The sequence below is a fragment of the Myxine glutinosa genome, chromosome 4 (genome assembly GCF_964187855.1).
Source record: "Myxine glutinosa chromosome 4, kmMyxGlut1.1, whole genome shotgun sequence".
Lineage (NCBI taxonomy): Eukaryota > Metazoa > Chordata > Myxini > Myxiniformes > Myxinidae > Myxine > Myxine glutinosa.
The window spans coordinates 203,273,399-203,300,588 of NC_136264.1; the positions used below are offsets into that span (position 1 = coordinate 203,273,399).

General features: G+C 44.6%; 1 protein-coding gene across 4 annotated transcripts in view; it reads left to right on the plus strand.

Moving 5' to 3' along the window:
* The window catches only part of LOC137425653 (uncharacterized), a 64,742-nt gene that overhangs the window by 15,671 nt on the left and 21,881 nt on the right, over positions 1–27,190 (plus strand). For all 4 annotated transcript variants that reach the window (XM_078776926.1, XM_078776924.1, XM_078776927.1 and 1 more), the window contains one exon: positions 22,245–22,301. In XM_078776926.1, the coding sequence (XP_078633052.1) occupies positions 22,245–22,301 (57 nt within the window). The remainder of the gene's footprint in view (positions 1–22,244; positions 22,302–27,190) is intronic.

Consider the following 27,190-nt stretch of genomic DNA (forward strand, 5'->3'; position numbering starts at 1 on the left):
CCTGCATTTTATCTCCCCCAGCTACGAGCCAAATTCCTGCATTTTATCTCTCCCAGCTACGAGCCAAATTCCTGCATTTTATCTCTCCCAGCTACGAGCCAAATTCCTGCATTTTATCTTTCCCAGCTACGAGCCAAATTCCTGCATTTTATCTCTCCCAGCTACGAGCCAAATTCCTGCATTTTATCTCTCCCAGCTACGAGCCAAATTCCTGCATTTTATCTCTCCCAGCTACGAGCCAAATTCCTGCATTTTATCTCTCCCAGCTACGAGCCAAATTCCTGCATTTTATCTCTCCCAGCTACGAGCCAAATTCCTGCATTTTATCTCTCCCAGCTACGAGCGAAATTCCTGCATTTTAACTCTCCCAGCTATGAGCCAAATTCCTGCATTTTATCTCTCCCAGCTAATAGCCAAATTCCTGCATTTTATCTCTCCCAGCTATGAGCCAAATTCCTGCATTTTATCTCTCCCAGCTACCAGCCAAATTCCTGCATTTTATCTCTTCCAGCTACGAGCCAAATTCCTGCATTTTATCTCTCCCAGCTACGAGCCAAATTCCTGCATTTTATCTCTCCCAGCTACGAGCCAAATTCCTGCATTTTATCTCTCCCAGCTACGAGCCAAATTCCTGCATTTTATCTCTCCCAGCTACGAGCCAAATTCCTGCATTTTATCTCTCCCAGCTATGAGCCAAATTCCTGCATTTTATCTTTCCCAGCTACGAGCCAAATTCCTGCATTTTATCTCTCCCAGCTACGAGCCAAATTCCTGCATTTTATCTCTCCCAGCTACGAGCCAAATTCCTGCATTTTATCTCTCCCAGCTACGAGCCAAATTCCTGCATTTTATCTCTCCCAGCTACGAGCCAAATTCCTGCATTTTATCTCCCCCAGCTACGAGCCAAATTCCTGCATTTTATCTCTCCCAGCTACGAGCCAAATTCCTGCATTTTATCTCTCCCAGCTACGAGCCAAATTCCTGCATTTTATCTTTCCCAGCTACGAGCCAAATTCCTGCATTTTATCTCTCCCAGCTACGAGCCAAATTCCTGCATTTTATCTCTCCCAGCTACGAGCCAAATTCCTGCATTTTATCTCTCCCAGCTACGAGCCAAATTCCTGCATTTTATCTCTCCCAGCTACGAGCCAAATTCCTGCATTTTATCTCTCCCAGCTACGAGCCAAATTCCTGCATTTTATCTCTCCCAGCTACGAGCCAAATTCCTGCATTTTATCTCTCCCAGCTACGAGCCAAATTCCTGCATTTTATCTCTCCCAGCTACGAGCCAAATTCCTGCATTTTATCTCTCCCAGCTAATAGCCAAATTCCTGCATTTTATCTCTCCCAGCTACGAGCCAAATTCCTGCATTTTATCTCTCCCAGCTACGAGCCAAATTTCCTGCATTTTATCTCTCCCAGCTACGAGCCAAATTCCTGCATTTTATCTCTCCCAGCTACGAGCCAAATTCCTGCATTTTATCTCTCCCAGCTACGAGCCAAATTCCTGCATTTTATCTCTCCCAGCTACGAGCCAAATTCCTGCATTTTATCTTTCCCAGCTACGAGCCAAATTCCTGCATTTTATCTCTCCCAGCTACGAGCCAAATTCCTGCATTTTATCTCTCCCAGCTACGAGCCAAATTCCTGCATTTTATCTCTCCCAGCTACGAGCCAAATTCCTGCATTTTATCTCTCCCAGCTACGAGCCAAATTCCTGCATTTTATCTCTCCCAGCTACGAGCCAAATTCCTGCATTTTATCTCTCCCAGCTACGAGCCAAATTCCTGCATTTTATCTCTCCCAGCTATGAGCCAAATTCCTGCATTTTATCTCTCCCAGCTACGAGCCAAATTCCTGCATTTTATCTCTCCCAGGTACGAGCCAAATTCCTGCATTTTATCTCTCCCAGCTACGAGCCAAATTCCTGCATTTTATCTCTCCCAGCTACGAGCCAAATTCCTGCATTTTATGTGTCCCAGCTACGAGCCAAATTCCTGCATTTTATCTCTCCCAGCTACCAGCCAAATTCCTGCATTTTATCTCTCCAAGCTATGAGCCAAATTCCTGCATTTTATCTCTCCCAGCTATGAGCCAAATTCCTGCATTTTATCTCTCCCAGCTACGAGCCAAATTCCTGCATTTTATCTCTCCCAGCTACCAGCCAAATTCCTGCATTTTATCTCTTCCAGCTACGAGCCAAATTCCTGCATTTTATCTCTCCCAGCTACGAGCCAAATTCCTGCATTTTATCTCTCCCAGTTACGAGCCAAATTCCTGCATTTTATCTCTCCCAGCTACGAGCCAAATTCCTGCATTTTATCTCTCCCAGCTACAAGCCAAATTCCTGCATTTTATCTCTCCCAGCTACGAGCCAAATTCCTGCATTTTATCTCTCCCAGCTACGAGCCAAATTCCTGCATTTTATCTCTCCCATCTACGAGCCAAATTCCTGCATTTTATCTCTCCCAGCTACGAGCCAAATTCCTGCATTTTATCTCTCCCAGCTACGAGCCAAATTCCTGCATTTTAGCTCCCCCAGCTACGAGCCAAATTCCTGCATTTTATCTCTCCCAGCTACGAGCCAAATTCCTGCATTTTATCTCTCCCAGCTACGAGCGAAATTCCTGCATTTTAACTCTCCCAGCTATGAGCCAAATTCCTGCATTTTATGTGTCCCAGCTACGAGCCAAATTCCTGCATTTTATCTCTCCCATTCATGAGCCAAATTCCTGCATTTTATCTCTCCCAGCTACGAGCCAAATTCCTGCATTTTATCTCTCCCAGCTACGAGCCAAATTCCTGCATTTTATCTCTCCCAGCTACGAGCCAAATTCCTGCATTTTATGTGTCCCAGCTACGAGCCAAATTCCTGCATTTTATCTCTCCCATTCATGAGCCAAATTCCTGCATTTTATCTCTCCCAGCTACGAGCCAAATTCCTGCATTTTATCTCTCCCAGCTACGAGCCAAATTCCTGCATTTTATCTCTCCCAGCTACCAGCCAAATTCCTGCATTTTATCTCTTCCAGCTACGAGCCAAATTCCTGCATTTTATCTCTCCCAGCTACGAGCCAAATTCCTGCATTTTATCTCTCCCAGCTACGATCCAAATTCCTGCATTTTATCTCTCCCAGCTACGAGCCAAATTCCTGCATTTTATCTCTCCCAGCTACGAGCCAAATTCCTGCATTTTATCTTTCCCAGCTATGAGCCAAATTCCTGCATTTTATCTCTCCCAGCTACGAGCCAAATTCCTGCATTTTATCTCTCCCAGCTACGAGCCAAATTCCTGCATTTTATCTCTCCCAGCTACGAGCCAAATTCCTGCATTTTATCTCTCCCAGCTACGAGCCAAATTCCTGCATTTTATCTCCCCCAGCTACGAGCCAAATTCCTGCATTTTATCTCTCCCAGCTACGAGCCAAATTCCTGCATTTTATCTCTCCCAGCTACGAGCCAAATTCCTGCATTTTATCTTTCCCAGCTACGAGCCAAATTCCTGCATTTTATCTCTCCCAGCTACGAGCCAAATTCCTGCATTTTATCTCTCCCAGCTACGAGCCAAATTCCTGCATTTTATCTCTCCCAGCTACGAGCCAAATTCCTGCATTTTATCTCTCCCAGCTACGAGCCAAATTCCTGCATTTTATCTCTCCCAGCTACGAGCCAAATTCCTGCATTTTATCTCTCCCAGCTACGAGCGAAATTCCTGCATTTTAACTCTCCCAGCTATGAGCCAAATTCCTGCATTTTATCTCTCCCAGCTAATAGCCAAATTCCTGCATTTTATCTCTCCCAGCTATGAGCCAAATTCCTGCATTTTATCTCTCCCAGCTACCAGCCAAATTCCTGCATTTTATCTCTTCCAGCTACGAGCCAAATTCCTGCATTTTATCTCTCCCAGCTACGAGCCAAATTCCTGCATTTTATCTCTCCCAGCTACGAGCCAAATTCCTGCATTTTATCTCTCCCAGCTACGAGCCAAATTCCTGCATTTTATCTCTCCCAGCTACGAGCCAAATTCCTGCATTTTATCTTTCCCAGCTATGAGCCAAATTCCTGCATTTTATCTTTCCCAGCTACGAGCCAAATTCCTGCATTTTATCTCTCCCAGCTACGAGCCAAATTCCTGCATTTTATCTCTCCCAGCTACGAGCCAAATTCCTGCATTTTATCTCTCCCAGCTACGAGCCAAATTCCTGCATTTTATCTCTCCCAGCTACGAGCCAAATTCCTGCATTTTATCTCCCCCAGCTACGAGCCAAATTCCTGCATTTTATCTCTCCCAGCTACGAGCCAAATTCCTGCATTTTATCTCTCCCAGCTACGAGCCAAATTCCTGCATTTTATCTTTCCCAGCTACGAGCCAAATTCCTGCATTTTATCTCTCCCAGCTACGAGCCAAATTCCTGCATTTTATCTCTCCCAGCTACGAGCCAAATTCCTGCATTTTATCTCTCCCAGCTACGAGCCAAATTCCTGCATTTTATCTCTCCCAGCTACGAGCCAAATTCCTGCATTTTATCTCTCCCAGCTACGAGCCAAATTCCTGCATTTTATCTCTCCCAGCTACGAGCCAAATTCCTGCATTTTATCTCTCCCAGCTACGAGCCAAATTCCTGCATTTTATCTCTCCCAGCTACGAGCCAAATTCCTGCATTTTATCTCTCCCAGCTAATAGCCAAATTCCTGCATTTTATCTCTCCCAGCTACGAGCCAAATTCCTGCATTTTATCTCTCCCAGCTACGAGCCAAATTTCCTGCATTTTATCTCTCCCAGCTACGAGCCAAATTCCTGCATTTTATCTCTCCCAGCTACGAGCCAAATTCCTGCATTTTATCTCTCCCAGCTACGAGCCAAATTCCTGCATTTTATCTCTCCCAGCTACGAGCCAAATTCCTGCATTTTATCTTTCCCAGCTACGAGCCAAATTCCTGCATTTTATCTCTCCCAGCTACGAGCCAAATTCCTGCATTTTATCTCTCCCAGCTACGAGCCAAATTCCTGCATTTTATCTCTCCCAGCTACGAGCCAAATTCCTGCATTTTATCTCTCCCAGCTACGAGCCAAATTCCTGCATTTTATCTCTCCCAGCTACGAGCCAAATTCCTGCATTTTATCTCTCCCAGCTACGAGCCAAATTCCTGCATTTTATCTCTCCCAGCTATGAGCCAAATTCCTGCATTTTATCTCTCCCAGCTACGAGCCAAATTCCTGCATTTTATCTCTCCCAGGTACGAGCCAAATTCCTGCATTTTATCTCTCCCAGCTACGAGCCAAATTCCTGCATTTTATCTCTCCCAGCTACGAGCCAAATTCCTGCATTTTATGTGTCCCAGCTACGAGCCAAATTCCTGCATTTTATCTCTCCCAGCTACCAGCCAAATTCCTGCATTTTATCTCTCCAAGCTATGAGCCAAATTCCTGCATTTTATCTCTCCCAGCTATGAGCCAAATTCCTGCATTTTATCTCTCCCAGCTACGAGCCAAATTCCTGCATTTTATCTCTCCCAGCTACCAGCCAAATTCCTGCATTTTATCTCTTCCAGCTACGAGCCAAATTCCTGCATTTTATCTCTCCCAGCTACGAGCCAAATTCCTGCATTTTATCTCTCCCAGTTACGAGCCAAATTCCTGCATTTTATCTCTCCCAGCTACGAGCCAAATTCCTGCATTTTATCTCTCCCAGCTACAAGCCAAATTCCTGCATTTTATCTCTCCCAGCTACGAGCCAAATTCCTGCATTTTATCTCTCCCAGCTACGAGCCAAATTCCTGCATTTTATCTCTCCCATCTACGAGCCAAATTCCTGCATTTTATCTCTCCCAGCTACGAGCCAAATTCCTGCATTTTATCTCTCCCAGCTACGAGCCAAATTCCTGCATTTTAGCTCCCCCAGCTACGAGCCAAATTCCTGCATTTTATCTCTCCCAGCTACGAGCCAAATTCCTGCATTTTATCTCTCCCAGCTACGAGCGAAATTCCTGCATTTTAACTCTCCCAGCTATGAGCCAAATTCCTGCATTTTATCTCTCCCAGGTACGAGCCAAATTCCTGCATTTTATCTCTCCCAGCTACGAGCCAAATTCCTGCATTTTATCTCTCCCAGCTATGAGCCAAATTCCTGCATTTTATCTCTCCCAGCTACGAGCCAAATTCCTGCATTTTATCTCTCCCAGCTACGAGCCAAATTCCTGCATTTTATCTCTCCCAGCTACGAGCCAAATTCCTGCATTTTATCTCTCCCAGCTACGAGTCAAATTCCTGCATTTTATCTCTCCCAGCTACGAGTCAAATTCCTGCATTTTATCTCTCCCAGCTACGAGCCAAATTCCTGCATTTTATCTTTCCCAGCTACGATCCAAATTCCTGCATTTTATCTCTCCCAGCTACGAGCCAAATTCCTGCATTTTATCTCTCCCAGCTACAAGCCAATTTCCTGCATTTTATCTCTCCCAGCTATGAGGCAAATTCCTGCATTTTATCTCTCCCAGCTACAAGTCAAATTCCTGCATTTTATCTCTCCCAGCTACGAGCCAAATTCCTGCATTTTATCTCTCCTAGCTACGAGTCAAATTCCTGCATTTTATCTCTCCCAGCTACGAGCCAAATTCTTGCATTTTATCTCTCCCAGGTACGAGCCAAATTCCTGCATTTTATCTCTCCCAGCTATGAGCCAAGTTCCTGCATTTGATCTCTCCCAGCTAAGAGCCAAATTCCTGCATTTTATCTCTCCCAGCTACGAGCCAAATTCCTGCATTTTATCTCTCCCAGGTACGAGCCAAATTCCTGCATTTTATCTCTCCCAGCTACGAGCCAAATTCCTGCATTTTATCTCTCCCAGCTACGAGCCAAATTCCTGCATTTAACTCTCCCAGCTACGAGGCAAATTCCTGCATTTTATCTCTCCCAGCGACGAGCCAAATTCCTGCGTTTTATCTCTCCCAGCTACGAGCCAAATTCCTGCATTTTATCTCTCCCAGCTACGAGACAAATTCCTGCGTTTTATCTCTCCCAGCTACGAGCCAAATTCCTGCATTTTATCTCTCCCAGCAACGAGCCAAATTCCTGCATTTTATCTCTCCCAGCTACGAGCCAAATTCCTGCATTTTATCTCTCCCAGCTACGAGCCAAATTCCTGCATTTTATCTCTCCCAGCTGCGAGCCAAATTCCTGCATTTTATCTCTCCCAGCTACGAGCCAAATTCCTGCATTTTATCTCTCCCAGCTACGAGCCAAATTCCTGCATTTTATCTCTCCCGGCTACGAGCCAAATTCCTGCATTTTATCTCTCCCAGCTACGAGCCAATTTCCTGCATTTTATCTCTCCCAGCTACGAGCTAAATCCTGCATTTTATCTCTCCCTGCTACGAGCCAAATTCCTGCATTTTATCTCTCCCAGCTACGAGCCAAATCCTGCATTTTATCTCTCCCACCTACGAGCTAAATTCATGCATTTTATCTCTCCCAGCTACGAGCCAAATTCCTGCATTTTATCTCTCCTAGCTACGAGCCAAATTCCTGCATTTTATCTCTCCCAGCTACGAGCCAAATTCCTGCATTTTATCTCTCCCAGCTACGAGCCAAATTCCTGCATTTTATCTCTCCCAGCTACGAGCCAAATTCCTGCATTTTATCTCTCCCAGCTACGAGCCAAATTCCTGCATTTTATCTCTCCCAGCTACGAGCCAAATTCCTGCATTTTATCTCTCCCAGCTACGAGCCAAATTCCTGCATTTTATCTTTCCCAGCTACGATCCAAATTCCTGCATTTTATCTCTCCCAGCTACGAGCCAAATTCCTGCAATTTATCTCTCCCAGCTACAAGCCAATTTCCTGCATTTTATCTCTCCCAGCTATGAGGCAAATTCCTGCATTTTATCTCTCCCAGCTACAAGTCAAATTCCTGCATTTTATCTCTCCCAGCTACGAGCCAAATTCCTGCATTTTATCTCTCCTAGCTACGAGTCAAATTCCTGCATTTTATCTCTCCCAGCTACGAGCCAAATTCTTGCATTTTATCTCTCCCAGGTACGAGCCAAATTCCTGCATTTTATCTCTCCCAGCTATGAGCCAAGTTCCTGCATTTGATCTCTCCCAGCTAAGAGCCAAATTCCTGCATTTTATCTCTCCCAGCTACGAGCCAAATTCCTGCATTTTATCTCTCCCAGGTACGAGCCAAATTCCTGCATTTTATCTCTCCCAGCTACGAGCCAAATTCCTGCATTTTATCTCTCCCAGCTACGAGCCAAATTCCTGCATTTAACTCTCCCAGCTACGAGGCAAATTCCTGCATTTTATCTCTCCCAGCGACGAGCCAAATTCCTGCGTTTTATCTCTCCCAGCTACGAGCCAAATTCCTGCATTTTATCTCTCCCAGCTACGAGACAAATTCCTGCGTTTTATCTCTCCCAGCTACGAGCCAAATTCCTGCATTTTATCTCTCCCAGCAACGACCCAAATTCCTGCATTTTATCTCTCCCAGCTACGAGCCAAATTCCTGCATTTTATCTCTCCCAGCTACGAGCCAAATTCCTGCATTTTATCTCTCCCAGCTGCGAGCCAAATTCCTGCATTTTATCTCTCCCAGCTACGAGCCAAATTCCTGCATTTTATCTCTCCCAGCTACGAGCCAAATTCCTGCATTTTATCTCTCCCGGCTACGAGCCAAATTCCTGCATTTTATCTCTCCCAGCTACGAGCCAATTTCCTGCATTTTATCTCTCCCAGCTACGAGCTAAATCCTGCATTTTATCTCTCCCTGCTACGAGCCAAATTCCTGCATTTTATCTCTCCCAGCTACGAGCCAAATCCTGCATTTTATCTCTCCCACCTCCGAGCTAAATTCATGCATTTTATCTCTCCCAGCTACGAGCCAAATTCCTGCATTTTATCTCTCCTAGCTACGAGCCAAATTCCTGCATTTTATCTCTCCCAGCTACGAGCCAAATTCCTGCATTTTATCTCTCCCAGCTACGAGCCAAATTCCTGCATTTTATCTCTCCCAGCTACGAGCCAAATTCCTGCATTTTATCGCTCCCAGCTAGCTTTTTGAACGTGCCATCTCTGGGGAAACCTTTAATTTTATCCATATGTTCCCCTGTCCAATGGGACCTTTTCTGAGCACCCCGGATTGATTGTTCACCAAAATGCAAGATGCAGTGAAGCACTGCCTGACTTTTCATTTTCACCTTGATTATAAAATCATAAAAGTCCAAAATGTTTCAGAATGCCTCAATTTAACTCAGGCTGATCTTTCTTTACAGCAGTTGAATGATGACGCTGCTTCTCAACCTTATCCTGACTCATTCTCTCATCCAAGCATGATGTGGACAAATTCATCAATTGGAACTCCCGAATTCTACATGATCAATATTATTTTGTTGTTTCCCCACATCAATCCTATTTTGCTGCTACTCTCCTGCGTCATCTCTCTGCACCTGTTAAATCGGCCATCGCGCTGCTTATGTAGGCCAAACACTTCACACAGTAAAACACTGGATCCAATATGCAAATTAATGCAGTTTACGAAGACACCTTCATGCACGAGTACAAACCAATGACCACAAAATACAAGGAAAACACTATCGAACAACATGGACACAACCTCTTTTTACTTCCAATTGAAGAACAACAAATTTCAATATTTTATATCCCAGCTTCAAGGTGGAATATCAACTCCCAATTGAATCGATCTTTTTTTTTCTTCATTCATTCATTTTCATTCAACCTTTCATTCTACCAAAAATTTCATTTCATTCAATTCATTTTCTACCAAAACTCATGATCATAGAAGCCATGATATCCTGGGCTGGAGGTATAGTCAGGTTCACTATGTTTTTTCGTTCAAAATTTTGGTAGATTAGCAAAACTATACATTTTTGGAATATTCAGAGCATGAGGAATCCAAAAATTAATGTTTACATTTGCGTAGACACCTTTGCGAAAATGACACTCAGGACAGTGATGAAGATCTGTAAAAGCATATTCCTGAACGGTATAGACCTCGTAGATCCTGTGTATAGGACTTATAGTTCAATCTGATACTACCTATAACTTCCTATAACAACCTATAACTTCAAAGGACTTGCAATATCATGTATTATGTAATACAGTTATATCACAAATATAAAGACAATGGTTTTCAATTACCTTTGTTTGTTGCTTTTCTATAATCCTGAGCACTATTTTGAGGCCTTTATTGGATTCCTTGACCCAGAAAACATAGGATTAGCATATTTAATTAAGTTTCTCGGTTGACTAGAAGCCGAGATCGCGCAAAATATGTATTTTATGGTGGCCATTTTCAAAATCCAAAATGGCGGCCATGCAGGTGTCTGTGCAAATGCCAACATTGATTTTCAGATTCTCCATGCTCTGAAGATTCCAAAAATGTACAAGTTTGCTAATCCCAAATTTTTGAAAGAAATTATATTTGTTAACATAGTGAACCTGACTATCTTCATCACTGTCCTGAGTGTCATTTTCGCAAAGGTGTCTACGCAAATGTAAACATTAATTTTTGGATTCCTCATGCTCTGAATATTCCAAAAATGTATAGTTTTGCTAATCTACCAAAATTTTGAACGAAATTATATTTGTTAACATAGTGAACCTGACTAGTACCCGGTCAGGAAATCTGTGCCACTTGAGCCATTAACCTTGCATAGGGATCTGGTCCTAATTCTGTGTCAGTCAAGTTGCTCGTTTTTGTCAATTCGGTCGCATCTGGTTTTCTGCATTCAGTCACGGGCATCTGTTTCTGTAAAACTGAGATTTGTTTCTTAGTCACGTCTAAACCATCTCGTAAACTTGCGCATTTTGACTCCATTTCTCGTGTCACGCATTCCTCCATCCAGAGTCCAAAGGCCTGCCAGTCAGGTCCTTTATTTTTCTTTTTATCGTCTCTGTGGCTTTTAATTATTTCCTTAAATCCTCTAACCACATTCGTTGGAACGTTCCCTATACCGGGAATGCGGACTTCTGTCCGACAGTTATTCCAACCCACTGATGTACAAATTGCACGGATTCCTCCCATGCTGTTTTCAAAATGTACTCCGGCGGAGTACCTGCTGATGGGCGATCGGTTTCATCCGGTGGTCCATCTTGATTTCCCATTCTTTCTTTTTTTCCCTTTATTTTCCTCTCAGTGAGGTCACTACTCACGGTATTCCCTGTAGTCCTTAGTCACTGAATGATCTTTCCCTTATCCTGAGGTCACACCTCGTTTTCCTTTACCCCCCGAGGTCCCACCTCGTTTCCTTTACACCCGAGGTCCCACCTAGTTTCCTTAAAATTTGTCCTATTTCACATAAACGGCCTGTGTACTTTTTACAAAGTTTAATAATTCTGGTTCGGGCTCACGCAAAGCTGTGGGGGAAAGGATTCGATTTACCTGGAAGCGACATGACTTTGCTCCTACGAGAGATATAAAAGGTCTCTCACCTTGTTCCCCTAGTTCAGTGGGTACCCGAGCAACTGCTGTCACCCCCAGAAATCCTCGGTCCTCCCATCCACAGCTGGCGAGCCCTTCTCGCTGTAAATGTCGATGTCCGAGCAGATAATGAATACACCGCACTGAAATACAATCCGTTTATTTGAATACACATGCGGAGAAAGGGTAGCATTGAATCACTTGCAAAACCCTTTTCTGAGAGTCTGTCCTTGTTAAATTCTTTTTTATATATGTATGTATGTATATATATATATATATATATATATATATATATATATATATTGTTACAGACACGACTCTGATGTTAAGGTGGGCCGAGCGGAATGGCCGTCGTGTCCGCACAAGTTACCCGATTGTGCCCGAATGTTGACTAATCGCGCTACGCTGGCTCAATAGGAAAGAGAAGACACCCGGCTGGGTTATAATGACACAATACGACACCAGGGTTTCGATTCTCAAGTATATTCGTACGGAAAAAGGTTAGATTACAGGGGCTAGAGGTATATTACAGGAAGACAGGCACTTAGACACACTCTTATATTATCCCCGGACAGACGACAGACACACGGGACAAAATTGCTGACTCACACGGGGGTTGATGAAAAGGGAAGGCAGGTCGCGATGGCTCAGGTGCACCTGGCTCAGGGACAGAATCACGTACGGTGGTGTCCAGAGATGCGTGAAGGTATCACAGCGCTTGTGGGTCGCGACTTTGGTCTCAAGCTGGGGAGGTCGCTCAGCGCTCGGGAGGGTGGCGTCTTTTCCTTCCAAGCTCGGGGCGCATCTCACGTCACGTCCGGCGCGGGGCCGCGTATATCCGGCGGGGAGTCACGCCCTCGCTCGTTAGCTCCGCCCCATATGGCATCGGCCCATGGCTTCTCATTGGGTGCGGGGGTTACCGGCTCCGCCCTTGACGAGGGGCCGACAGGGAGCCCCCTTCTGGGTAACCCCGTCGAGCACATGTTCAATGGCGGCCAACCGAGCCGGAGTGAGGACGCAAAGCCGCTGTTGTTGTGGTTGTTGTTGGAGCTTGAGATGATGGGAAGAGATGCGGGGAGGTATGGGAAGGTCCTAAACTCCTACTGGTGCCATATCATCACATTCTGGTGCAACGAAGAGTCATAATTAATGGAAACAAGTCCTTAACTGACATAGATTAAGAATAACTAGCAAGATGTCCTATAATTGTCTACGTGTGGTGCGGGGGACCTGGGCACGACATTTAATGGGGGGATGAAGGGGAAGATCGGCTCTAATGGGTGTTGTTTACAGACAATGGGACTAGGGAATGGGGTAAGGGAGAGTTGGGGAGTATCGGAGAAAATAGGGGAATATTTACAAGCGGATATGGAGGCCAAATTCCATATTCGCAACATTGCACCCTTCTCTACCCTCGGGGCGTCCCGACCCGATAAATTTTTACCTACTTTAGTGTGGCACGCAATGTAGTTCCCTCTACTATTAACTCTACCCTGAGTGCGACAGTTTTACAGATATTCACAAATGAGTAAATATGTCCCCCTGCGACGTTGCACCCTTCTCCTCACAGAAACACACCCACAGGATAACCGAATCCGGAAAGAATTCTCAAACTAAACATACAGCCGGTAGGGAGCATTATTTACAAGACTACGCTGCTATTTACACTACGATCCAGGACCTGTTTTTGGAGGAACACATGCAGATGTTATGCATAGAGAGAGCGCGCTTGCCAACATCGATACACCAACCCACGAGTGCTCTGTGGCCGACGGCCTTTAATAACGTGCAGAGCACCCTTTCCCGAGCATCAACAGCACCACCCCACCACCAATCGGTGCAGTCACCATTGTTCATTGGAATAAAAATAACTTCAACAACCCCTAACCCTGCAGGTGTCTCTTGCTCTTCTTGTGGTGCACTTGGTGTTAATTAACAGTGGTTCACCTTTATGGCATAGGTGCCACGTTGACCCATAGGTCCTTCCACGGGTGGTGCTTGGCCGCAAAAGAGCTGCGGTCCATTGTGGGTGGCCACAAACATTGCGGTCCATATGGTGTATCGATCCAGGCAGCCAACAGCGAAAGTGCAGGCCCACAACTGCGTAGCCAGCACCTCTCTCTCCTCTCTCTCTACCCCAAAGCCAGATCCTCGGAGGTGGGAGACAAAAGAAGAAACAAGTGAGTAAGGTGGTAAGGGCGCAAAAGTGCACGCAATGCAAGGTGATGCACACTGGGGGCACATGGGAACCAGGTGAGACAGGTACGTTCCTACCGTACGCCCCCCCCACCAGGTAACCTACATGGCCCCTCCCTTACCCCTTACTGTATCAACAAAACACAACACTACCCATAAACATCTACTTTACAAATCCACAAACATCCCTACTGTCTTCCCCGTTCCTCCCATATACCAAATTCGTCTTCTCTCCCTCCTAACCAATCAAATTTGCCATTTTCAACTCTCATCAAAATTTGCCATCTCCAACTCAACATCATAATTTGCCATTACCAATTCATCATCAGTCCCTCCTAGGGAGGGAGAGATGGAATCACCCCAATGTCTCATCCACGTCGTGATGCGTCTCACAAATCCACACAGCGATTCATCTCCTGCAACAAAACAAAGAAAACACAGGTGTGGAGTCATCATCATCACCACAGGTAAGTGGCTGCGTATGGTGCGACAGGTTCATCAATCCTAACTATCTCCTAAATGACTTTAACAACTTTACACTACCCGGGGTCTCTCTCCGGCCAAACCATTGGCCCTCTTACACTATGGGTTCTAAAAACCAATTCCCATTGGCCAAACTGTGGTGCTCTTCAATTTGGGGTCTCACTCCCCCGATTCATCTCCCGGTGCCCTCGTACAATTTCTGGGCTGCGACGTGTACCTCTCCCAGTGGGTCTACCCACCTGCACACCTCCACCACTGCAGTTGCCTCCGAGCTTACCTGCTCCTTACCCTAACCTAACTACCAGGGGAAGGCCCTCTGGCTCTCTCCCCACTCCGTGCCCTCTCTGGCACTGGGCTGCCCGATCCACACCCGGGATCCTCAGGCACCCACTCACAACTACCGGCTCCCAGAGCCCACCTGCGGCCTCACCTGGCCGACATCCTCACAGTGGTGGAGTGCCCAACCAACTACACACACTAACAGGCTACACGCCCAGCCATTTCCACAACACTAATGCACCCATTCACAACACCATTCTGCAACCGCACCACAAATGCCAATATCCAACCACAATTTACCTGCACCCTCTACCTAACACTTACACTACCCGCCCCGGGTACTCGTGAAAGGGGTCCACTCTTCCCCCATCCACACCTTCGCACCATGCACACCACTCCGTACCACTTACTCCAACTTTCTCCACACACCTGTACTTGCACACCTGTGCTCTCACACCTGGTGCCACCGGCACCCTTCTCTCCCCAAGCGCATTCGCGCTGATCCACAACACTCACTACTCATACACTGCTCCACACACCTGTCCAGTTGCACACCTGTGCAATCACACCTGTTCAATCCTCACACACACAGCATCATCTCAGCTAACTACTCCCTTCTGAAACTTGCGCTTCCCAGTCGTCCCTTTAAACTATTGCGCTCCCACGTCATTATCATCCACACTAATCTACCTGCGTCCCCACTACAGGTATCAGTCACTAACTAAACTTAACGTTACCTACTGTCATCTTCGCTAGATCCCTATCAATATCCTAACCCACCCGGGCTAGTTTTCACTGCCATACACCCCATAAACTATTGCTCCTTTGCCCCACTCACATGGGAAAGATGGTGGATTTGCCATCCCACCACATCGGGGGTCTCTCACTACCAATTTTGCACATCAAATTTCAACAAATCAAAAATTTGCCAATCACTGCCCATCATCTGCCAATCACTACTGCCAATCCCTTGCCAATCATCAAATTTTGTTTTTCTCTAATTTTGGGTCCAAAACACTAACCTCATCACCCAGTCGACTCACTAATACCTCTCGGTGCGCCAATCCCTGTCCAAAGCCCGGCTTCGTAAAGCCAAGCAATGGATGCTGGTTGTTTTGTGCCAGCGGCTGGATACATCCGGCACTCGGTGCAGGGAAGGAGGTTTACCCGGCCCGAGATCCCACGCACCTTCTTGGTACGGAGCCATCCAATGTCCCGATCTCGACCTGCCGGAATTCCTCAACAAAAAGTGGTCGCCATGACGACTCTTTCTATCGGGCCGCCCGCTCCGCCTATTGGAGCACAGACGTGGCCGTTCAAAGCGAGGCCCAGCGTGGATCGCGCACGGCGGTTCTTTCGAACCCGCCGTGGCTCGGATCCCCGCTGGTTCTCGCGGCACGCGAAGCCCGGCACGCACCGAGGGCCCGCTTCGGCTAAAAGTCGACCTGACCTTTAACCCGTGTAACGTCGATGCTTCACCTGGACGCTTACACCCCGCAGCCCGTTCCTTGCTCACACATCCAGCTGTGCCCATGCTCCTCGTACCTTTCCTTACACACCCAGGTACACTCATTCCACTCACAGCCTTGGTCACACACCTGACCACCGAACACCTTGGCACACATTCGTTGCTCGCACACCTCACCAAAACACCTCTTCGCGCCCCCTCCTCAGTCACCTCCTCTGTGACAATCACAGGTGTGCCCTCATTCGCACACCCATCCACGTGCCTCACCACCAACTCCAGCGTGCATTCCCACTCACGCTCTACCATTCCAGGTGTGCATCCTTCCATCCCAGGTGTACATCCTCGCTCACCTGTCACAACTAACTCACGCTCCTTGTCACTCTCACTACTTTCACCTCCATTCTTGACAGCGCACTCACCCTTACTCTTGACAGCGCAGTCTTTCCCCATGCACCTGTCCGTCACACACCTTTCTCGCGCACACTCTCCCGTTACACCCTCTGTAACACTCACCACAGGTGGACACTCTTCCTTACTTCTGACAGCGCACTCTTTCCTCATGCACCTGTCCGTCACACACCTTTCTCGCGCACACTCCTGCGCACACTCTCCCGTCACACCCTCTGTAACACTCACCACACCACGCTTCCATGTGCTCCCTCGCACACGCGCTACGACCGACTCATTCTCGCCAACACCCTCACTCCTGGGCACACACTTTTTCCTCACACACCCCAGAGTCGGACTTTCTCGCACACCTCCTCTTTCGCACACCAGACCTGTCGCACACTTCACCAACGGCCTCTCACGAACACCCGGGTCCATCTCGACCCCCAAGCTTATTAAATCCCCTGGCGCATCATACGCACGACCATATTGGTCACCACTTACACCAGGTCCTCTTCCTCTTCGCTTCTCCTCCATCACCTGCGAATCCCTCATCCGGTTAACGAGCACATCACGATCCAAACACAGACTTTGGACCAATTCTTTTATCTCCTCTTTTATCTCTTTGTTATCCCCTCTCCGTCGCTTCTTAATTTCGCTCACCCCTTCTTCCACTTCTTCTAATTTGTGCCTCACCTCTTTTATTCCCCGGTACGTCTCCTCAAGCTCGTCCTCCAAGGCTACCTTGACCGTTTCCATGTGCGTCCTCACCTGCCGGTCCTTCGTCTCCATTACCTCTATCACCTCGTCCAACCTCGTTGTCAGTCCCTCACGTACCATCTGACATTCCCTCTTCGTCGCTACCAAGTCATCTTTTAGTTCTTTCTGTGTCGCCTTTAAACCTCCTAATACCGCAGTGTTCCTTTGAACCTGCTCCACTAACTCCGTCTGTCCCACCGTCAGCTGCTCCACCTCCTGCGTCAGGTCCTCTATGCCCCCTTGTAACTTTACAGTCCCCTTTCTCACCTCCTTCTCCATGTGCTCCTTACAGTGCCTCACCTCCTCGCGCACTCCTCCGACCTCCTCACCCACTCCTCTTCTGATCTCCTCTCCCATCACTTGCATCTCCTGCCCAGATGCCACCCTCATCTGCTCCATTTCCTCCCTGTGAGCATCCAGTTTGGTTTCTACCCCCATTCTGACCCCTTCTATCTGCTGCCCCATTTGGTTAACTTCCCTTTCCGCTTGGTCCCTCATGTCCCTCAATTTGCCTTCCATCCTGTTTTCTAACCCCTCTAACCCATTTTTCACTCCCTCTATCTGATTCTCTTGAGCGGCCATTCTGTTTTCTACCCCCGTTAACCCCTCCTGTATTTCCCCTAATCTATTGTCTAATCCCTCTATTCTACTCCCTAACCCTCCGATCTGCGCCCCCATGTCCTCCCTCAATTTCTCGCTATTGGACCCCATTCTTTGTTCTAACCGTTGGCTATTGGCCCCCATTTGGCCCTCCAATCGCTCACCCTGAGCATCCATCCGGTTCCCCATTACCCCCAATTGGTTACTCTGCAGTTTGAGGGACGCCTGCATTTGCGCCATAAATTGCTCCATGAGGACCTGCATCTGGGCCATCCCTCCCACTTGTGCAGCGGGTGCGGCCGACGTAGCTATGTGCGAGGCGCCATTTCGCGCGTCTGCTACCCCCGCTGTTTCGCTCTCCTCACGTGTCTCAATTTGGTCCTGGACCGACCCTGCTTCACTCTCCCCTACCGGACCCCAGCCGTCTTGATCCGCCATAGCGCGACTTTCAAAATTCGAGTTTCGTAAAACAAATTCGAAATTTCGCCGTTATACTTTCGTCGAGCGCAGTACCCGCGCTCCGGATCGATTTTGTCGAGCGCCGTACGCGCTCCGGATCGATTTTGTCGAGCGCAGTACGCGCTCCGGATCGATTTTCCCTCCCAAAATTTGGGCCTAACTAATTTAGTCCCGGGTCCGAATCTCACTCCTCGACACCAATTGTTACAGACACGACTCTGATGTTAAGGTGGGCCGAGCGGAATGGCCGTCGTGTCCGCACAAGTTACCCGATTGTGCCCGAATGTTGACTAATCGCGCTACGCTGGCTCAATAGGAAAGAGAAGACACCCGGCTGGGTTATAATGACACAATACGACACCAGGGTTTCGATTCTCAAGTATATTCGTACGGAAAAAGGTTAGATTACAGGGGCTAGAGGTATATTACAGGAAGACAGGCACTTAGACACACTCTTATATTATCCCCGGACAGACGACAGACACACGGGACAAAATTGCTGACTCACACGGGGGTTGATGAAAAGGGAAGGCAGGTCGCGATGGCTCAGGTGCACCTGGCTCAGGGACAGAATCACGTACGGTGGTGTCCAGAGATGCGTGAAGGTATCACAGCGCTTGTGGGTCGCGACTTTGGTCTCAAGCTGGGGAGGTCGCTCAGCGCTCGGGAGGGTGGCGTCTTTTCCTTCCAAGCTCGGGGCGCATCTCACGTCACGTCCGGCGCGGGGCCGCGTATATCCGGCGGGGAGTCACGCCCTCGCTCGTTAGCTCCGCCCCATATGGCATCGGCCCATGGCTTCTCATTGGGTGCGGGGGTTACCGGCTCCGCCCTTGACGAGGGGCCGACAGGGAGCCCCCTTCTGGGTAACCCCGTCGAGCACATGTTCAATGGCGGCCAACCGAGCCGGAGTGAGGACGCAAAGCCGCTGTTGTTGTGGTTGTTGTTGGAGCTTGAGATGATGGGAAGAGATGCGGGGAGGTATGGGAAGGTCCTAAACTCCTACTGGTGCCATATCATCACATTCTGGTGCAACGAAGAGTCATAATTAATGGAAACAAGTCCTTAACTGACATAGATTAAGAATAACTAGCAAGATGTCCTATAATTGTCTACGTGTGGTGCGGGGGACCTGGGCACGACATTTAATGGGGGGATGAAGGGGAAGATCGGCTCTAATGGGTGTTGTTTACAGACAATGGGACTAGGGAATGGGGTAAGGGAGAGTTGGGGAGTATCGGAGAAAATAGGGGAATATTTACAAGCGGATATGGAGGCCAAATTCCATATTCGCAACAATATATATATATATATATATATATATATATCCAACCCGCCTGGGATATCAGCGTAGCAAAGATTAAGATACAGAACGAGGAGATAACCAACAAAGGCGTGCCCTGCACACAAAGCGCTCCGCGTACGCATTGAAGGTCAGTTTCCTCGAAACGCAGGTGGTACATATTTTCTCGAAACGCAAGTTTTTGTCATGCAGGAAAAACAATACATATAAGGCTCCACCTGTTGGCTGGTAGAATGAAGCATAAGATACATGTTTTCAAAGTCAACCTTCCACACACATCATCTCTATGTTTACAGAAAACAAAATGAAGCCTTCAAAGAAAAGAACACCTTCCCTACAGTCAAACATGGAGGAGGTTCAGTGATGTTTTGGGGTTGCTGAGCTGCCTCTGGCTCTGGGTACCTTGAATGTGTGCATGGCATCATGAAATCAGGAGATTACCAAGGCATTTTGGAGCGCAATGTTGAACCCAGTGTCAGAAAGCTGGGTCTCCGTCGAAGGTCATGGGTCTTGCAGCAGGACAATGACCCCAAACACACTTCAAAAAGCACCTAGGATGGTTCAAGCCAAACCGCTGGACTGTTCTGAAGTGGCCAGGAATGAGTCCAGATCTAAATCCCATTGAACACCTGTGGGAGATCTGAAAACAGCAGTTGGAAGAAGGCACCCTTCAAATCTGGGAGAACTGAAGCAGTTTGCACAAGAAGAGTGGGCCAAACTGCCAGTAGAGAGGTGGAGGAAGCTCAGTCATGGCTGAAGGAAGCGCTTGGCTGCAGTTATTTTGTCCAAAGGTTGTGCTACCAAATATTAAGTCTGGAGTGTCAATAATTTTGTCAATGCCATTTCTTTTTATTTTCTGATTTAAAAGGACATATTAAGTTCTGAATCAAAAACAAAGGTTCTGTAATATTAACAGTGAAATAAAGAATTGTGGAGACCAAATACTTTTGTCAATTTCAACTTATTTTGAGAGAAAATTGTGAGTTATTTGAAAAAAGTGCAAGGGTGCCAATATTTTTGGCCACGACTGTTTTTAAAGGGAGGGGCGCCTTGCGCCTCCCTTTGATGAAGGGTATAGTTAAAATTTCAGTGGAATAGACAGTGACAGGACCAGGGGCCACAACCTTTCAGTAAAGAAGAGGAGTTAGTACTGATGTCAATGCAGGTTAGGACGGATGTCAAATGCAATGATGGAGTTAAGACTATCTGCTCATGATCTGGAGTTAAGACTACCTGTTTTTATGCCCCTTTTGTGCAATGCAATGCAGTGATGTTGGCTGAATTCTCAAGTAGAAGGAAAATGACCTCGGGCTCCTGAACAGGGCAGAGCAGGATTTTGGAACACAGGTGCTGATGCCACCCTGGCCCTTCGCAGAATCGGAGTCTAGGGTTGCCAGAAAATTCCCCACCTCATGTGAGAAAGGGTCCAAGAGCAGATGGGTGTGCGTGGATAAGGTAGTGACATGGAGTGAGGGGATGGATGGAGGGGTGCATGCTCCAGAGACGGACTTCACAAGGTGCCATCATGTCTTTGATAAAGGAGACAGATTTGAGATTTCAATCTTGAGATTGGTCAGATGTTGTTCTCTGACTCCCCTGAGAGTGGACACACACTTGTTTGTGGGATTTGTGGAATGATCTGACATTACTTTCGCTGGTATTTGCCTTCCATGAAGAGAAGACAGCTTCAGAAGAGGTGAGTCACGATGTGTCGCATTGTGTGAAAAAGTCATTATGCCGCCCGATGCATGCTACATGTTAAAATAACAATCTCAGCACAAATTACATTAATGACAAGGGCATTGCTTCACATCGAATGAAATAACCTTTACTCTTTGCATTTTGAGGAACCTGCTTTAATCATTACATCCAGTGGCTTCTTCCCATCACAGACTGGTCGGTGGTCTCTCTGTCTTCTACCACGCCCTTTATTCCCGTGCACCCCCTGCTCTTACCGTGCCCCCTTTTCCCTCCCCCAGGTTTCTGTAGGGTGCATGTGGTCCGCCATCCACCTCCTACTGGTGAAACTCCAAAAATCCAGAATCACTGCTTACCTCCACTCGTTCGTTCCTTCTTTCCCCCACCTGTGGAACCAACTTCCACATCCTGTTCAATCTCATTCTTCCCTCCAGGTCTTCAATACAGCTGTACACCACCATCTCAAATCATCCTCCATCCAAAACCATGATCTTTTCTACTCCCATCCCCCAAGCACACCTCATTCCAAATTTCCACTTTTTCCTTCCTGAGAGTTTTCTTCTGTATCCATCTTGTCCACCCCATGCATTCTCCCCACACCCATTATTTGTCCAAGTCGGTCGGCCTCTATTTTGTTCTTCAACCCTGGTGTTGGTGTTTCCTGCCTTACCTTCTCTCTGCTGTTCCTTTTGTTCCGTTGCATCTTGATCCATTCAGTGTACGAGCTCTTCCACGAGCCTTGACCGTTTATTTAAAAAAAAAAAAAATGTAAACAGGAAAAATATTTGCCTTTCTGGTACTAATTCATTTTCTTTAGTCGTTCATCTTCATTTATATTTGTGTCTATTTATATGGTATTTATTTGTGTTTATTTATATATGTTCATTGTGTCTATGCCGAGTCATCATAAGGCCTACATAGTCAGTCCTTGTACGGCTACCCCAGTACAAACCAGCTGTGCAGATTAATCACAGATGACATCCTCATCTTCTCTGTACCATTTCCCATTGGATGGGGATTTCGTTTTTCTACCAACTGTTGAACTACCCTCAAACGTTTCTTGAAATCTAAAAAGCAGATTGATTGTTAAATTTACTCACATTTTTTCCATTATGTAAATAAAAGTGAAAGCCAAAAGCGAACTGTATAGCATTTGTTATTGTGACTGTCGCTGCAGATTTGACCACAGAGGTGAAAGTTGAACCTGAAGCGTCAAATTTTGCTCCTGCACAAGGTAAGGTACACCTCCTCATACATTCCATGAGCCGTTCTCCACGGCAGATACATCTGTTACTGTACTTTACTAGTGTGTTCTTTCAAACCCGTAAGCATTGCAGGTTGTGTGGCGCCATCCAGCTCGCAAATGTTGTCTCGACATCAAAATTCCTCTCGCACCTGCAGCTGAGACCGAAACGGTGATTGGTCCTTGGAAATAAATGTATGCATCACGTCACTGTTGTAGAGTCACTTGGCAAGTATTCCTTGTTTTGGTTTCTGAGGCTAAATGGAATAATGAGTTGTTAGTACTGCAAATGCTCATCCCAGCAGGAATTTGGAACTTAGTCACGGTGCAGCGATAGCGTGCTTCCTCTTTAGGAAAGGATTTTTAACGTCCACCAACGACCAATGCTGGCAGATAGGATACCCGGCTTAATGTCTTTCCAATTATGCACCGTGCACATTGATGCCTTGCTCTGCATGCAAACACCCAGGTAACCAGGTTGACGGCTTATAGTTGAGTCGGGAATCAAACCAGGGTGAGACACCGATAACCGATCCTGCCAGCCTAAAATAAGTTTATTTAAATGGTAGTTTTGTTACTTTTTTGTCACTCTCAACAACAACAACATGCATTTAAGCCCATTTTCCCTACTAGAGCGGGGGTTAGCTTTGCGGTCCCCATGACAATCTTCTCCATTTTGCCCTATTTTCTGCATCTCTCCTTGTTCACCCCCTTGCCCGCATTTCTTCTTCCACCATCTTTAGCCAAGTCTTTCTCGGTCTTCCCCGTCCTCTACTTCCTTCTACATTCATTTCCATCTCTCTTCTCAACCAGTCACTTTCATCCTTCCTCAACACATGACCAAACCATCTCAACCTGTTCCTCTTCACAGCATCAATCACAGGCTCTATTCCCATCATCTTTCACAATTCATCATTTGTCTTCCTCTCTCTCAACGATACTCCGCACATCCACCGAACGATTTGCATTTCCACCCTTTCCAGCCTTCGTTGCTGCTCTACGTTCATTACCCATGTCTCGCTCCCATAAATCATAACACTTCTCACACATGCAAGTAGTGTAATAATGTTGCTTCTGGGACACCTCCGTTTAACATGGGAAATCCCTATCTAATGTCATTTACCCCCTTGTCTTTTTCAAAAATCATAAACACCTCTATTTCTCCCACCCTCATCTTTATGAACCTTTTGTCTGTAGTACCTATCCTTAATGTTGTTCATTAGACCACTCAAACACTACAAATATTTGTTTTCTCTTATAGACCTATCATCCTTCTTCTACATATCATCTGGCAGATTAATCTTTGACCCACTCAAACATTGACCCATTCACTTCCATATTAATTCTTTCCCTCCCTCATTGACCCTAAACACCTATATTTCTCTCACCCTGTTCTTTACGAACCTTCTAACCTTTTGACATGTTATCCTTATTCATTAGACCACTTAAACACCTGTGATCCTTCTGACCTCATGGACCTTTTAACCTTTTACTCTTAATATCATCTGGTGAATATAACCCACTCAAACAACGACCCTACAAATATTTGTTTATGCGTGGGAAATAATTTAATTCTCCTACAACTCTCTTCACCATCTAATATATTAACAAAAAATATGTTTGAGTTTGGTTCTTTATTAAGATATTTTAACTGAGCTAAGATAAAATGGTAAACCTCCCTCAATGTTCTTGCTTGAGCGCCTCCAGTGCCACATACCATTTTTAAATTAAAGTATATATTTTCCTGACAACCATCAAAGTTTTCCGTCCACTCAAAAATATTTCCATCTTTTTTACCCAATTCACCGGTATTTAAATTAATTCTCTTATTTGTTTTGTGAACTTTTTTACCAGTTGCCTTTTCAATTATACCTATTTGATATTTTTCACATTCATTATGTTTTCCATTTATATACCAAGGTTGATTACACCTCCACTCTTTAGTCTGGTTGATACTTGGTTCTATCATTTATATAATAGTAAAAAAGGCGGCGGTAGCCCGTTAAAATCCCCAACCCCCCCCCTTTTTAACTTATCACTTATATATATCTTATCACTTATATATATCTTATCACTTATGTATATCTTATCACTTATATATATATCTTATCACTTATATATATATCTTATCACTTATATACTTATATAACCATAAGGGAGACTATCAATTCCATTTTCTAAAATAAACCTCTTATCATCAAAAGCCCCCAATGCTTTCTTATTTATCTCTTCTGAATATAATTGATGTTTATAACTTCTTATTCCATTAATCTTTCTAAACTCTTCTTTCTTTGTTGTTAAACAGTTATAATAATCCTTAAAGTTTATTGTTTCTTTAATAACATTTTTCTTTACACCTTTTAACTTCTTATCAGTCTTTTCAACGTTATTCACAATGTATTTATAAGCATAAGCCTTTGACCTCAATCCCACAAATTCACTCATAACATTTCCTCCTAATTCATCCTTGAACTTTCCAATCACCTTTTTATTTTTAGAAGAGAACAACTCACTCTCTGGACTGTAATTACTCGTGTCATAGATATTAATGTCTCTTTTCATGTCTGAATAAACATCGTTGGTATTAATTTTCAAAATAAAACTATCTGTATCCATATAAAGTAGATTAACATCATTTTGATATTTCTTCCTCAAGTTATTATAAAAGTAATCATACATTAATGACTTTGATAAATCAAGAATTGTTGTTCCAATATAAATAGGTTTGTTCATTTCAATACTCTCTTTAATCAAATGGATCGCACAAAAGTTCTCAGTAAAGACCTCAGCTCGAGTAAAACTCGGTCTATTAATTAATTTTGATGCTTGTTCCCAAGATGTTGATAGTCTGATATTTTGTCTTTTCCTCACATTCTCCATAGTCTTACCAAAGACCGCATTATTCATCAATTTATAAAAGTCTTTCTCAAAATCTGTTTTTGACTCTGTTCTTCTTTGTGTATTAAAATCAATGTACCCCTTTAACCAATGACTTTGATTGAACTTTAGAACCCTATGGATCTTCTCTACTCTTAGACCTTTTGATAAATATTGTCGCAAATTTCTTTGGTGTAGAACATAATTTTTCTTGTTATATAATGTAGTAAGTAATTTTTCTGTTGATTCACCTATATCAAACGATCGTTGATAATCACTCAACCATTCTTTCTTTGGACTTGCTTTCTCACAAGCAAATGGGAGATCTTTGTGTAGGTTATGGAGTTCCTCTGGATATTTTAAATCAATTTCAAAATAATAACCAACTTTTTCTTCATCCAATTCTTTTTGTGTAGAGATACATACATCTTGTAAAACGTTTTTGTAGTCTTTTTCCTTTACCCATCTAAGTTTTCCATAAGGAAGAGCCTGAGACATTGCCCAGCCATACAGGTTGTTCGCGTCATAGTACATCAAGTAAGAACTCTCTTTCGTTGGATCATAATTTGGAAGATATTTGTTATTTGCTTTTGCGTATCTACTCGAGCAGACTTGTGAAATTCCACCTCTTTTTGCCTTTTCAATCATCAAAAGCATATCAACATCGGTTATCAAATCCAAATCTTGTTTTGTCATTTTCAACATCGCACTCCAGGCCAATCCAGGTGCTGTGTAGTAGTGAGCAGGATCCAATCCATATCCAGTGCGACAAACAGATCTAAAGGCTTCAAATACATCGGCCAATAAAAGCACATCAGTTTTGAGATACAAATCGTGATACTCGCCAAGATTCTTGATGTTATATTTTTCCCAAACATTTTGTGCGTGTACATAATCTTTATCAGATATATGACTATTATTTAATTTGTTATAGAAATTTTCTTTTGAAGGAAGTTGTGTTTCATTGAATCTCTCAAATGAGTCCATATAGTCATAGGGGTAAATTCCCTTTTGTGTTAGAAAATCTTTATCTAAAAAATACTCTGAAAGACATGGAAACTCTTTTAGATTTTGAACCAAGTTAACCAATGGACTTGCCATGAATTTAAATGTATCAAGAAATCTGATATGAGTAATAGGAGATGTGTGAATTGTTTTTGTGAATGAAATGTATTTCTGATCCGTGTTTGGAATTGCTGAGATACTTCCAGAAGTCTTTGAGAGTTCCTTGATAAATAGATGTGTATCATAATGAGCGTTGTTATGAAGAAAGACAGGAATGAAAGAGGGGAGTTGATAATTAATATTACAACTTTGATGAGCCGGACCTCTATATTTACCAGTGAGATGACAATGGTCTCTAACCTTTAGACCTTTACCAATTTTCTCCTCACAAATATGACAGACATTGTTTTTTATAAATTCCCTTTTTTCTTTACTTGTTAAGGACATTGGTTTATTGGTTTCTCTCATTATCTTGGTTAATCGAACACAGTCTTTTTCTAGTCGTTTCACAAACTCCTCTGGGGTATTTGAGCCTCTATACATCTCTAACTTGTTATATTTATCACCAACGGATGATTTGATATAATAACAAAAACCACAAGGAGTATGTTTTTGATATTTATTTGTGTATGATTCTTTTGGATCTTGAGAAGCAGTATCAATTTTTTCTAAAATACTTTCAAAATCAGCATATATAACAAATGGATGTTTGATCTTTTTATTTTCATCTTTGAATGTGATCTTTGAGCCTTCTTTAGGCATATTGATTACCGTTGATTTATGTTCGCCACAATAATTTGAATGTTTATCTAATCTTTCTTGTGAATTGAAGAAGTTAAGACAACGCAAACAAATATATATTTTATTTGTTCTCTTACAGACTTGTGGTTTTATTAATTTAGCAATATCTTTGATGTATGTATAATGTGAATTTTCGTCTGAATTAAAATATAGAAGATTAATATGAGTTTGTTTACAATTGTCAGAAAGCTTTAAAA